The following is a 13,587-nucleotide window of genomic DNA, read 5'->3' on the forward strand; positions in this document are numbered from 1 at the left end:
ATAAACATCATAATTCAAAATCTTTAAACAATGAAGCCGATTTAAAAGTTTCAAAGAAAATTAATTGAAAAATCACTGATTGATGGAAGCTCCACACGGGAAATCGCATTTCAATTAAATATAAGTCAATCCACAGTACAAAGGGTAAAAGATAAGTGCAAAATTTCCTTAAAAATAAATAAAGATGGCCAACCAAAAAAGATGTCTGCGCAAGATACTAGAAGAGTAATTAGATATTTGGGCAGTGGTGAAGCCTCTTCGGCCTCCAAAGCAGCCGTGTTGCTGCGAGTGGATACTGGGAAATCGGTGAACAAATGGACAGTCCAACGAGCTTTACATCAGTCCAAATTTGTTGCTGTGGAGAAGAAGAAGAAACCCCTACTTTCTAAGAAGAATATTAGAGCACGACTAGATTTTGTAAAAAGATCTGAGGCATGGACCGAGAAGGATTGGATGAAGGTTATTTGGTCTGATGAAACTAAAGATAACAGATATGCAACAGATGGTCGACATTGGAGCTGGAAACGAGAGGGAGAATCCATGAAACTAAAAGATTTCATTCTGACGGTGAAACATGGGGGGGAAATATTAAAGCTTGGGGCTGTATGTCGGGATATGGGGTTGGACCATTGAAGAAGATAGATGGAATAATGAACCAGCACATCTATAAAGCCATTTTAAATGATCACCTAATAGATACTGTTAATAATATGCCTTATCCCACTAGCGAAGTAATTTTCCAACAAGACAACGACCCCAAGCATACCGCAAAATCTGTGAAGGAATGGTTGGGTACCCAAAAATTTCAGGTTTTGCAGTGGCCGGCACAAAGTCCCGACCTAAATCCCATTGAGAATCTATGGGCTTACGTGAAATATCATCTGGTCAACGACTACGATTCGCCACCATCTTCACTTAAAGTTTTATGTGAGAGAATAAAAGAAGTATGGGACCAAATTCCACCTGATTTCTGTGAAACACTAACAAAAAGCATGCCAAGACGTCTACTAGCTGTTAAAAAAGCTAAAGGTCTCTGGACCAAATATTAGTGTCAATGTCGACCAAAGTGTTCAATGTTAATATTATTGGAGCAAAACTGAACCAATGTTATTTAGGATTATTTAATGTACCCTATTTATTTTCGGCAAATGTTTTGTATGGTTTTAATGTTAATGTTAATGTACTTTTTGAAAATAAAAGCCTTCCTTTGAATACTTGTTAGATATTTTGTTTATGCCACCATTAATACGAATTTTCTAAGTATTGACTCAGTTCTGCACTTAACTGTATCGTCCATATCCACCAATTGATGATATTCATAAGTCTTTGTCCCGAAAAATTTAATTGGAAACATTTCTAAAATGGCTAAAGATTGCTGTTTTTGGCATAATGTCGTTTTGAAGTAGAAGAATTCAGAAAATCAGGATTTGTACAGATACTGACGTTATTAGCAATGATAATAGGTTTAGGGCTATTTTTTCTAAGACGCAGGTGATCCCACCTAGCTGCTAGCTTAACACAGATATTTTTAATGATTTTATCAAAGAAAAAATATCTTCCCGAATTCAAGTTTCTGAATCACAAATTATGACATTTATCAAAAAAATTCGTTGACACCCGGCAGAATGAAACACACAACTTTTCTATTGGACATCTTTAGCTGATCGCTCTATTTCCATGCACCCAATATTCATTGGTACCAATTTTTGTGAGATACTCTGTACATGAAACGAAGTTATTTCCATAAGAACGAAATAGAATTATCTGAGAAAGGTACCTAAAGCTCATGAATTGCACTCCCAGCCATTGGATAACACATTTATTTTATAACAGCGTCATAAAACTTTATTTGTTATCTGCGCCACTGAATTGATTCGAGCCACTGCACTATTCACGCTGAATTGGAAAATAGCAACTCGATGATCATTTTTCGCTTAACCGAGAGATGTTTGATACGTCATAATGCTTTGGAGCCACACACGCAAACACGTATTTCAATCGTTGCCAACCATCATGGCGGACCAGATCCGCCTTCGACAAATATACGAAAAATGATCTCTAACGTGTGACGACAATTAACCATACAACATTTTTTTAATATATTTTATTTCAGGCATAGAAACATATTAAATCGATTTAAAATCAATTTAGTGGTTTTCCAACCGATTTGGTAATGTACGGGGTGCGGAGAATAAATATGCAGTTTCATTTTTACTCGTTTGTGGAGCTTGAATCCCAAATAGAATAAAAGGAAAGAACAAATTGTTTTACATTATCTGCGCTACTGACCTGCACTCGAGCCACTGCACCTTTCGCATTCAATTCAGAAATTCTCGCTCGGACATGATTTCTGCTTGACCGATAGATCTTCGATACGATGTCAAACTGCAAACAAACATTCGCTTGTTTTTAACCATCACGGCCGCCTTCGGCAAAACTGCCAAAAATAATCCAATGTGGAAAGACAATAAAAAACTTCTTTCTTGGAGGAAATGTGATGATAAGATTATCTTTTAAGGCTTTTTTCGAGTAATCTTTCAAGTGAAAAGGTATACATTATCGACATATCAAAGAAAAAGTTTTCTAGAACTTTCCATAATTGTTTGCTTGCCCTGTTTTACCCCCAAAAATATGAAAAACTCCTTTTTTTTGTTTTTTTGTTGAAGTTTCTCTTTTCTGTGAACATTTCTTATCCATGTTCTCCTTATAGAGACAAATTTAAAGTATATTAATGTCCATGAGATGGAAAAAACCGTATTTATTTAAAAGCGTTTTCCGTAATCGATTACGCCTGGTTGTGTCCATTTGAATTTATATCCGGGGTTTTTCGGCATTATTGAATTTTACCAAAGTGGTCAGCTCCTATTTACATAATCCTACACGACATGGTCGAAATTGGTTTTATGTGTTTGTCAGTATACAATCGAAACAAAATTAAACTTAATTGCTTTATTATTGACTATGCGTTTTCTTTTCTTTGGAATTGAAAAGTATAAAGAGTTTCTGTGTTTTTGTCAAATATTGGCAATTTTGCATGGAAATGTTTTAATTTAATAATTTTTTTCAGAAATACCCAATTTTACTGGGCCGATATTGAATGTAACAGCGCCGTTAGGGAGGGAAGCAGTACTAGGATGTGATATAGACAATTTGTCAGCGTACAAAGTAAGTTTTGTTTTATCTGGAAATATATTTTAAAACCCGAATATAAATATCAATAAAAGCAGCTATTTGCCTCTGAATAATATGAATGATTTTGTTGGGATCCTGCCGAAAATATCGCATCTCTTTTATGCATACAGAGTACCTCCTACAACGCAACATTCTGTCACGAGTATAAAAAGGTGTAGTTTGGGCTTTCTGCATAAAATGGCTGCGAGTTACTCTAAGTTTATTAACGACAAGTACTTAATGCGTTTTTAATCACCACTTAATAAGTTGTTCCTAACAATCCTTTAACGCTTATTATTGACATTGGCAATGGTCATTAGGTTTCCAATTATCGGTCAATGGACCGTTCAAGAAATAATTCCTTATTTCCTCATTAGTGTAAATGTAGGAAAAGGGCTTGAAATACTTATTATCTTAATCTCTCTTTAGAGATTTCGAAATAGATTTTGCATTCACCAAAGTACCTACTCTGAGAATCTAATTTCAGATCCAAGGGATGAGCAAATTAAATTTAGGCTGCAAATTTCGAATTCAGTGGAGTAGTAACTTCGCTACACCAGTCTTCCTCGGTACCAGTTTATGGAACATTTGGGCAAGAAACATAATTACGCCGCCACTGGTCGACTGAATGTTTTAAATGTGGGAGTTTTTGAACATAATAACACGCAAATTGTAAATGTTTTTAGATTAGTCATTTCAATTCTTCAGAAACGAATGAACTTACGGTCGAGAAGACGTAGACGTAGCATTACACTTTATGATTTTGTACTCCTTTTTCGACAAATTAGACACCAATTCGTGTCGACGAAATGAGAGAAAATGACGTCACCCGGATATCTTATGTCTTACATGTGGGTCGATTACGGTGGGGCATGTCAAATCCCTGGTATCAAAATGACGTCATAAGACCACTAAGACATGACGGCTTTACATTCAAAAAGTAGAGCCAATTTTAGTGGAATGGTGGCAATAAGGAGATCTTTCCTTTATGGGAAATTTAAGGTCGGATATGATGTGGTCATACGCAAGGAGGCTTGCTTTTTGGGGTCACACGGCACATCCGATTATTTGAAACTATATGCAGTTGGTAGTAAAGTGCTTAAAAAACGGTTATTATGGATAATGGAAAGAAAATATAGACCGGTAACAGCAAAATTTTTTCCGTAATCCTCAATTTATTACATGTCACGCTGCCTGCGTCAACCGAGCATATCGTCCTGTGACGTCATATCGCTGCGAAAGCGTTTCACGCGTTCATCAGAATTTTTATTTTTCTTGTGGCTTTTTCATTTGATTTTTATCAAATTTTATACGTGTAATCATACTAAACATTTACAATTAATTGAATTTTTTGTGACCCCCCGTTTTGTTTATTTCGTCGCGCCTAAGCCTTGCTTTTCGCTGCAGCTGATTCAGCAACCAGTCTTACAGCAAAATCACTTATTTTTAGAAAATAGTGTTACAGAAAATATATAATATAATATCTAGCTCGTATAGGAATAGTATTGATTTCACGCACTCGCGAAGGCGCACAAATTTCAGCTCTTGCGTGACACTCTATTCCATACTTGAAGAGGTAGTTTAGGCGTTCTGGGTAAAATTGTTCCAAAATTGAAAAAAGTTGCTTCAAGAATATCAAGGACTGGTACTTAATGAGTTTTCTACTATCAGTAGATGAAGTGTTTACGGCATAGCCTCTGAAGTCATTATTGGTATTCTGTAATGGTCTTTCAATTATTGGTTAATGCAGTAGTATGATTTTATGACCCAATACTCATGATTAGTATTTGGTAATGGATTTTCTATTACCCATTAATGGGATGGCCAAGAAGTTTCCTCATAATCGTACAGGAAAAAATGAGAGAAGAAAGAAAACAAAAGAAATCACGGCCGTGTTTAGATAAAAAGATAGGTGATGAAAGTGTTTGAAAAAGCAAACTTCGTTGAGTGTCCAACGGAAATGTGGTTTTAATCTCTCACCGTTACTCGAAGAAAAAAACTAATAAACGTTGGGATTTTATGACTTTATCATCATTATTGATAACTGGTTTTCTACTACCAATCAATGGACCCTTTAAGAAATTTATCCATTAGGCGCCAGAAAAAAAAACTTACTAGGGCCCTATTTAAACAAAGAGATATCTGATAAAGATTCTTGGTCAGCGAAACGACATCGAGTGTACCACAGCAATATGCTTTTAGTATCACATTAGAACTCGAAGAAAAAAACTAAAAAAGTAAATTCGAAATTTTAAAAAATAATTTAAAAATGCCTGATTAGGCAACATTTCTGGAAAAATTATTGTTATTCGTTGATAATGTGGTGGTGTGTGGGATCTGAGATATATTAAATTAGCAAAATATGCTTGAATAAAAGTATGAAAATAAATTGCCAAGGAAAAATACAGTGCCACTTTAATCTTTTTAAGACTTTAAGACTTTTTAATGAGAGACTGGTCATAAAAAAATTCCGTCGAACGGAATTCCGTACAGCTCGGTTTCGTAAAAGATGAAATTCCCAGCAAATTTTAGTTGAATCTACATAACTCATATTACTCCATTTACAAAAATTTATATGATTTTGGTCGGTCAAAAAAGAGAAGCTCGATAAAATGAGGTATAGACGAATCATCTATAGTGCTGAATTATATTATATATTTATTACTCCAAAAATATTTCATGTGGTATTTGTTTAATCCATGTATTCCATCAGCATCAATCTGTATTTATACTGCATTTCATTCATGAACGGCCAAATACAGCATAAATCAATTTTTAATTAAGTCCAAACTATTAAAAGTTTTAAGCCATAGGATTTTGTTATCAACCAACAATCATGCAGGCTAATTTTCCTAAGAGCCCTCAAAGGGAAAATTTAATTTTAAGCCTCCTTTAGACCCATTTTTAATTCACGGTCTCTAAATTAACAATTTCCAGGCTTCCTGGCCCTCTGCAGGTAAATTCTTTTAATTTCTTCTTAAGCTGGAAACGTCGGACTCCACCTGTCACCATAAAGAATACCGGCACTGCATTTAAGGCCGTTTCTTTAATTAGAAAACTTTTAAAATTCGTTAATTTTTCCGTGAAAAGTAACTAAAGGGCGCTTTAGGATTTTAAAAAAACTTTGCTTCTTCTCTGCGCCATTTTTCAAGGCTCGGTCACGGTCGGAGAAGCTTTTTGTGGTTTTTAACCGCCAAGTTTAAAATCGCTCCTGGAAAATAGTATAAATGGAGGACAATGGCGAAAACTTTCTTTTGTGCCCAGTCGGGAAGTTTCGAGCGCCGTCTAAAGTACATTTTTATATTTGAGGTCGCCTGGCTTCGAGTGGACACTCAAACCATCCTCACCATTCACAGTCATGTCATCACGAAGAACCATCGAATTGCGGTCACTCACACGGAACGACGAAATTGGTATTTGCATATACGTGACGTTAAGCAAACGGACATGGGTTGGTACATGTGTCAGATCAACACCGATCCCATGAAGAGCCAAGTGGGATTCCTCAATGTGGTCGGTAAGTATAGAAACTTATATCGGAAAATTACGAAATCGTGGCTTCTTTATTATTTTCAATTTAAAGCACAAAGCAGCCCTCAATTTTCTTTTTATTTCATGGCGAAGCTTAATTTTCCATGCAAGTATATTGTTAGGCTCATACGTGGGGTTTTGATGTGATTATGCAGCCCTTTTATACGGACCCGCCGAATAGGGCATTTAGGACGAAACTTCGCTATAATGACTTCCTGGAGGGTGCTACGGACCTGGTAACAGTGTATATTAGTCAATGTACTGTAGGATATCGATGGCGGCCATTCTTTTAGAGCCATTTACGCTAGATAGTGGTAATTTCACTCCTAGATCGTCGAGAAGTGAAAGCTGAAAACTTCCAAGTTTCGCTCGTTAAAATTGCTAAAAAGGGCCATAGTGTCGTACAGGAAACCCATTATGAAAGAGGTCGACGACTTTGACAGGTACAATACGATTGTTCTAATTTTATTTCACACGAGGGGGAAAAATGAAAAATGCATTCTCAGGGTATCAATCATTAATTTCCATCACTATCATTAGTGAATTCATAAGTTCGACAATAAAGATCTTTAGGTTTTTGTAGCCTAATCAAATGGGGTGAAGCGAAAATTGTAATTAAACACGTTAAAAAATCTCAAAGTTGAAGAAAGAAATGCATACTCAGAAAATGCTAAAAATTCCTATTCAAATTTTCGACGAAACCATCGTTCAACTTTGTCTATACGAAATACGTAGTTTAAAGCTCTCACATCATAAATTTCTGTTTAAATCAAAAATATGTATAGAAAATACAAGTCTTTTCCCCTTCGCATGAGAAACCCGAGGCTCAGCTTAAAAATTTTCCTGTTTCTATACTTTCTAATTTCCATCAATTCTAAGTAGAATTATCAACACAAATTACTGCGCTTTATTTTTATTACTTACAGAATTATTTTACTAAGAAAGATGAAATTTACTCCAATATTCTTATATGTTTGAAAAATGAATAAATAGAATTATTCAGATAATGATTTTTAAAATATTTGTAACTAATATATAAACTTGTATTGGGACTTGATACTCGAGCTGCTCAAGCCAACTTTACGTTTTATTTTCAATAACCTGTATTCAAATCATCAGCGCCATGAGGCAACGTGTTATTTCAATATCTTCAGAATATTGAAAATTATAATAACCTTCTATAATCGAATATCTAAAAAAATCACGATGCCTTCTCACAATTTTTTACTTTATTCACCAAGTTAATTAAATTTTATTGAAATTTTGAGAAACCATTTTCAACCACAATTGAATCTATACTTTAGATATTGAAACTGTTTCTCAACATTTGTCGTTTTGTATGTTTCTCAGAAATCTGCTTCTCACATCTCACAGGGTATTTCCCAACTGTCTGTTAAAAATTTAAGATTTTAATCTACAGAGGATTAAAAAAAAAATTAAATGGATGTGTGTGCGTTTTCGCTTCCTATCTAAAATACAGGGTCATAAAAAAAGTGTTAAAATTTTTTCTAATAAGTCCCTTGTGGCACTAAATATTTTAATGAAAATTGGGGAGCTTAAAATAGGTGTAGAGACACATTTTTTAAGTGGGAAAACAATGTCTTTAATTTCTCCATTGGCGTCTTCATTGATTTGACATTTTCTAATTAAATGATTAAAAGTTTCAGCTTTTTCACAATTTCTGCATTTCAACTCATCTGGGCAAAATGGTATGACCAGTATAGTCTTCTAAATTTTGGGAAATCCCTGGCATTCTATAACTAAGATGCGTAGGATTTCATCAATTTTTTTTACATTTTTCCTCTCGACCAACTAGTCACATCAATATTTTCTATTGCTCAGAAACCGCAAATATTTACATGGAATTATATCCAATTCTATAGAAAGCTGTTTTGCATTTTTACGGAAGTTTGTTTAAATATATTAAACATTTTCAAATATTTTAAACTTTTTATAAATCAACTATTTAGGAAATCATGAATTTTTTGTAAAAACTCTTAGTCCCAAAGAGCTGTTTGCTGATCTGTTCTACAATGCAACATCAAGTTACTTCAACATCTCATACAAATATCGAAATAACCTTAATATTCCATAATGAAATTGCTAAGAAAATTATGAACTTTTCTCAATCCAAAATCATTGTTGCATAGCTGGGTTCCTATGAAATATTTAATTGCTACAACTTAAACCCCAAAATTATGGAGAAATTTTTAATTTTGTCGTGTCGACGAATTCAGGAAAACATAAAATGCTCCCAAGTGCTTATTACAAACCTGTATTTTCTATCAGAAAAATTGAAGATACTTTAATGTGAAAAAATATTTATTGTCGATATTTCCACGCGCTTTCCTTTAAGGAATTAAACGAGGAGGGAAATGAAATTTTCCAGGACATTTTGAAAAGTCCTTAACTTTCTATAGTCAAACTGTTCAGGAAGTGCTGAGTTTTTCGCAAAATTGCTACTCCTGAATGGATATTTGCAGAGCTGTACTATCGTAAAACATCGATTTACTTCAACATCGTATACAAATTATGAAAAAACGTGAGCGTTCCATAATCAAATTGCTCAACACCTCATGAGTTTTCTCAATCCAAACACATTCCTGTTCCAAGAAACTTCAAGATGCTTTAGTGTAAAATTTTTTTATTGTCGATATTTCTACGAGCTCTCCTATGAAGAATTACATGAGGAAGAGGGAAACGAAATTTGCCAGGTTGTAAAAGATGCTGAAATCTGTGCGCTGAAAAACTATCCAACAATGGACAAAATGAGTACTTTTAAAAGCACTTCCTGATGCCATGCTTCGGCTTGCAAAAAGCATAGAAATACGAAACTTCGACTTTTTAATCACAGTAGATTCGGCTTCTAGGTCCTCATAATAATATATAAAATCTCCTCTTAATCTAATCAAAGTTTTAATAGCTTACGTTGGAAATTAAATTTTCAAGAGGACTAAGCTTCGTAAACTCTGGAAACCTAGGCTTAATTTCACCTCCAACAACATGGGTTGTAAGATATCTAGCTGCATAGTAATTAAGAGTAAATTGTGCGGACCTCTAGGAAACAAAACCTGAGCTATAATTTCTTCTTCTTTTTCTTGCTGCTTAACTTAAGCTGAGTTAATCCATTAATTTCCAGTTCCCCCGGATATCTTGGATTACCCCACAAGCGCCGACATGGTAGTCAGAGAAGGCTTGAACGTGTCTTTGCAATGCGCAGCAACAGGTTCGCCGATACCCACGATATCGTGGAGGAGGGAGGGGGGAGAGGTCCTCACCTTGCCCAACGGTCAAGATGGTAAGTTTCACTTAAATATAATGTACCTTTCTGAAACCAAACAAAGCCCGTCGAGTGCGTTAAAGTTAGGGGGATGAACTTTGGAGAATTAGTTCTTACATTGTTAGCTAGACGCAAACATACATTAACTAATTAAAAGTTTGCTTTGCAATATTACTGCACGGATTTAATTGGGAAGCCCTGATGAGATGTAAAGTTCCCCATCTAGCATGGAGTTATTATTATACCCGGAGTTGCATTTCCGGTCTAGTTTATTAAAACAAAAAAGTTTGTTTTCACATTCTTGGCGCATTCTGTTGCTCCTCTGGGCTTCACCGTTCAATTACGTTTTTTTTTCTCTCGCGACTTGTTTAAACTCAACCAAAATTGATTGGAAATCGATGTCCTTAATCGGAGACAATTACGATTTCTCCCATTCACATTTATAAATATCCTCAAACTCCCCATTAAAATTCGTTTAACCCGAGAAGCGCCTTTCAATTTAAGTTGGTAGAGACGCCTGAACGGCGGCAGATAATGAAACACGTCAAAAGAATAAAGGAATTTCGTGCTAATTTATAACGAATGTGCTCCCGCGATTCAGTTCGACCGAACACAAATCAATTCAATGGGATTTTTCAGGATTCAAAATACCCTTGGGGAATATTCGAGTGCTTCATTATCCAATATGACTTCATCTTTCAGGAGTCGACCAGCGAAATCGCTAAAAATGGAACAAGTACTGAACCTGCCATGCTCAATTAGGAACCACTTCAAGGAAACCACATTTTTCCTGTTGCTTTTACTTGTTTTAAAACGGAGCTCTCAGCACAATGGGGTGAGGCCTAAGATCCCTATACGCCAAATTAAAGCCAGCTCCGACACTTCAAATATTTGTCCCTTGTACAATATATTATATCGGGATCTGATTCCGAGGATAAAGAGTGGAAACACGGACAGTGGAAGAATCTTAATCCGCTTGATAAAACAGTATTTCCTTTGAGAATTTCTGTCCCAAAAAGCTTTTTAGAGCTGGATCCTTTTAAATTTTTAAAGAAGGGAAAGCTTTATCCTGCAATATCCAAGTAATGAAACACGAAGTAATGAAACGAACTCCCTCGGTATTGTGTTAAATTTACAATGGCTCGTTTTTTGGTTAGCAGGGTTAAAATTTACCCTTCAATTTGTTTCCTTTTGTGCGCCAATGAACTCTCCTTTTATAATAAGCACCATCCTGCGAAACTACTTTGCAGAAACTGTCTAATGTGCTAACTCATTTTGTACCCCAACAAGAAACAGTTCCTTGTCGATTGAAATTTGTAAACTGGAGGAAATACTTATCTCTAGTTCCGCTTGAGTAAATTTAGCTTGTTGCGAAATTGCTTCAGTTCTCGTTTGCTATTTACAGTAATCAACTAGTGTAATGAGATAAAAATCTAGGGCAGATTTGCAATTAATTTCACTGTATATACTGTGTCCGATGTAGAGGGTCAATATGGGACTCTCATCAACTGTAACAGATACAGACTGGATTAAATCGAAGAAAAGTCTCCCGTTTAAAGTAATCGTTTCACTGTGCTATTCGGATTTTTAGTTACTTGTTTCGAAAAAATACCTAAGAAGTACGGGAAGTGGTAATTTTCCGCAGACGATAGCTGCAAAACCCAGCGACGCGAAGCGGAATTCAGGCACAGAAGGTGGCCCGGATGACCTGTACGGAGAGTATGCGAGGATGGTCACAGAACGGCCCGACCTGACATCTGGGTGGCGATTTTTTTGCTGAAAATTTTCCTATTTTCCACAGGCATAACCTTAAAAACGTGTCCCAATGTCCAAAGTTTAAGGATGCTACGTTAATTTTTGTTCGTTTGGAGCAGTTTTTATTAAACGCTTTTAGAGATCTTGTGAAAATGGAAGAAATTGGTCATCGATACGTGCTCCAATACTGTGATTTGAACAGTCTTAATCCCTCCAACGTTGAAACGAAGTGAGATTTTAATCTGGGGGAATCTGGTCCTTCGTTAACAACTATAAAATTTAGGGCGGCAAACTTTAAAATCAGCTTTACCAGCTACGAAAACGAACTCCGCAGTGGTCGACTCAATGACGCCCCAGTTTGGCCACTCAAGAAATTGTGGTGAAAATCCAGAAACCTGTACTGGAATATAGCCATTTGAAAAAGAACTATAAATCGCATTTTGACCGAACAATTCGACATTGGAGAATGGATGGGATATGGAAAAAGCTGTGCATAAGATGGGTGCTGCGATTACTCACAATTGAACAAAAACAGCGCTATGAGAATGTCTCAAGGGAGTGTTTGGCAAAATTTCGCAGGTATAAAGCCGAGTTTTTACGTCGATTCATAACCATGGATGAAACATGGGTCCTTCATTTCACACCTGAGGCCAAAGAGCAGTTAAAACAATGGATCTAAAGGGGAGAATTGGCTCTAAAACTGTCGAAAACCCTTCCATCTGCAGGAAACGTGATGGCGTCAGATTGTTACGATGCACGTGGGATAATTTTTATTGACTGTTTCCCTAAAGGAAAAACAATAAACGCAGAATATTATACAAATTTATAGTGCGTTGGAGAGAAGAAATAAGGAAAAAGCAACCGCATTCGACGAAATAAAAGTACTGTTTCATCAAGACAACGCATCAGTCCGCACTTCCTTTCCGCAATGGCCAAAATCAATTAATTTGGTTTAGAATTTTTGTTCACCCACCCTATTTGCCAGATATAGCCCCCTCAGATCACTTAAAAATAGCTCGGTGAAAAGAGATTTGCCAATAATGAAAAGGTGAAGACCGAGATTGATTCCTATTTTAACTCCTTCCAAGCTTCTTGCTATAAACAAGGTATAGAAGCATTAGAACATTACTGGAAAGAGTGTCAACCTCAAAGAAGACTATGTCGAGAAATAATATATTTTACAATTTTTTTAAAGTGTTATCGTTGGTACTTTTGAGGCTACCCTGATATTATTCAGAAAAATACAGAGGTAGCTCTTGGATTTAACAACTAGGAAGCTAAGAACTTCACCTAAATCATCTTCTCATGTTATGATTTAGAAAAAAAATCTGTTCTGTGGCACAGCTTTACGTACTTCTTGCCTAAGTTGAATTATTCTTTCTTTTCTACCCCTTTGGCAATTACGAAACTTCTGCTAATAAAAACGCGCCTCCCACTTAATGGCCCCTTAATCCATCCCAAAATCTACCATTACATGCTAATATGAAAGTCATTTGATCCAATTTTGCCAGCGAGTGAAACGTATTTTTTACTATGTATCATCATTTTTTCTAGCTTTCGTGTCCGGCGTAGGTCGATCTAAGTAATTTTTTTCATTCCCCGCACCTGCCACTGCTTTATTGCAGCTTTAATATCCGATTGCATTTTGTATCCCCTGTATAACGAAGGGATTTGCCTTTTTAATACTCCCTATCTGAGTCACCGCTCAGTCTGTCAAAAATAGGGAAAAAATAAATTTTCTGCAGACAGGAGCGGAGCAGGGGTACATGGAACCACTTTTCGCCTGTTCTATATTTTAATTCTTCCGGAGCGGCACTAATTTTTCTGCAAAATTAGAAATTATCAAATTA

General features: G+C 35.8%; 1 protein-coding gene across 2 annotated transcripts in view; it reads left to right on the top strand.

Moving 5' to 3' along the window:
• Positions 1–13,587, top strand: part of LOC136340501 (lachesin-like) — a 60,050-nt gene that overhangs the window by 36,282 nt on the left and 10,181 nt on the right. For both annotated transcript variants that reach the window (XM_066284650.1, XM_066284649.1), the window contains exons 2-4: positions 3,068–3,165; positions 6,481–6,688; positions 9,842–10,000. In XM_066284650.1, coding sequence (XP_066140747.1) covers positions 3,068–3,165; positions 6,481–6,688; positions 9,842–10,000 — 465 coding nt within the window. The remainder of the gene's footprint in view (positions 1–3,067; positions 3,166–6,480; positions 6,689–9,841; positions 10,001–13,587) is intronic.

The sequence above is a fragment of the Euwallacea fornicatus genome, chromosome 8, assembly GCF_040115645.1.
Source record: "Euwallacea fornicatus isolate EFF26 chromosome 8, ASM4011564v1, whole genome shotgun sequence".
NCBI lineage: Eukaryota > Metazoa > Arthropoda > Insecta > Coleoptera > Curculionidae > Euwallacea > Euwallacea fornicatus.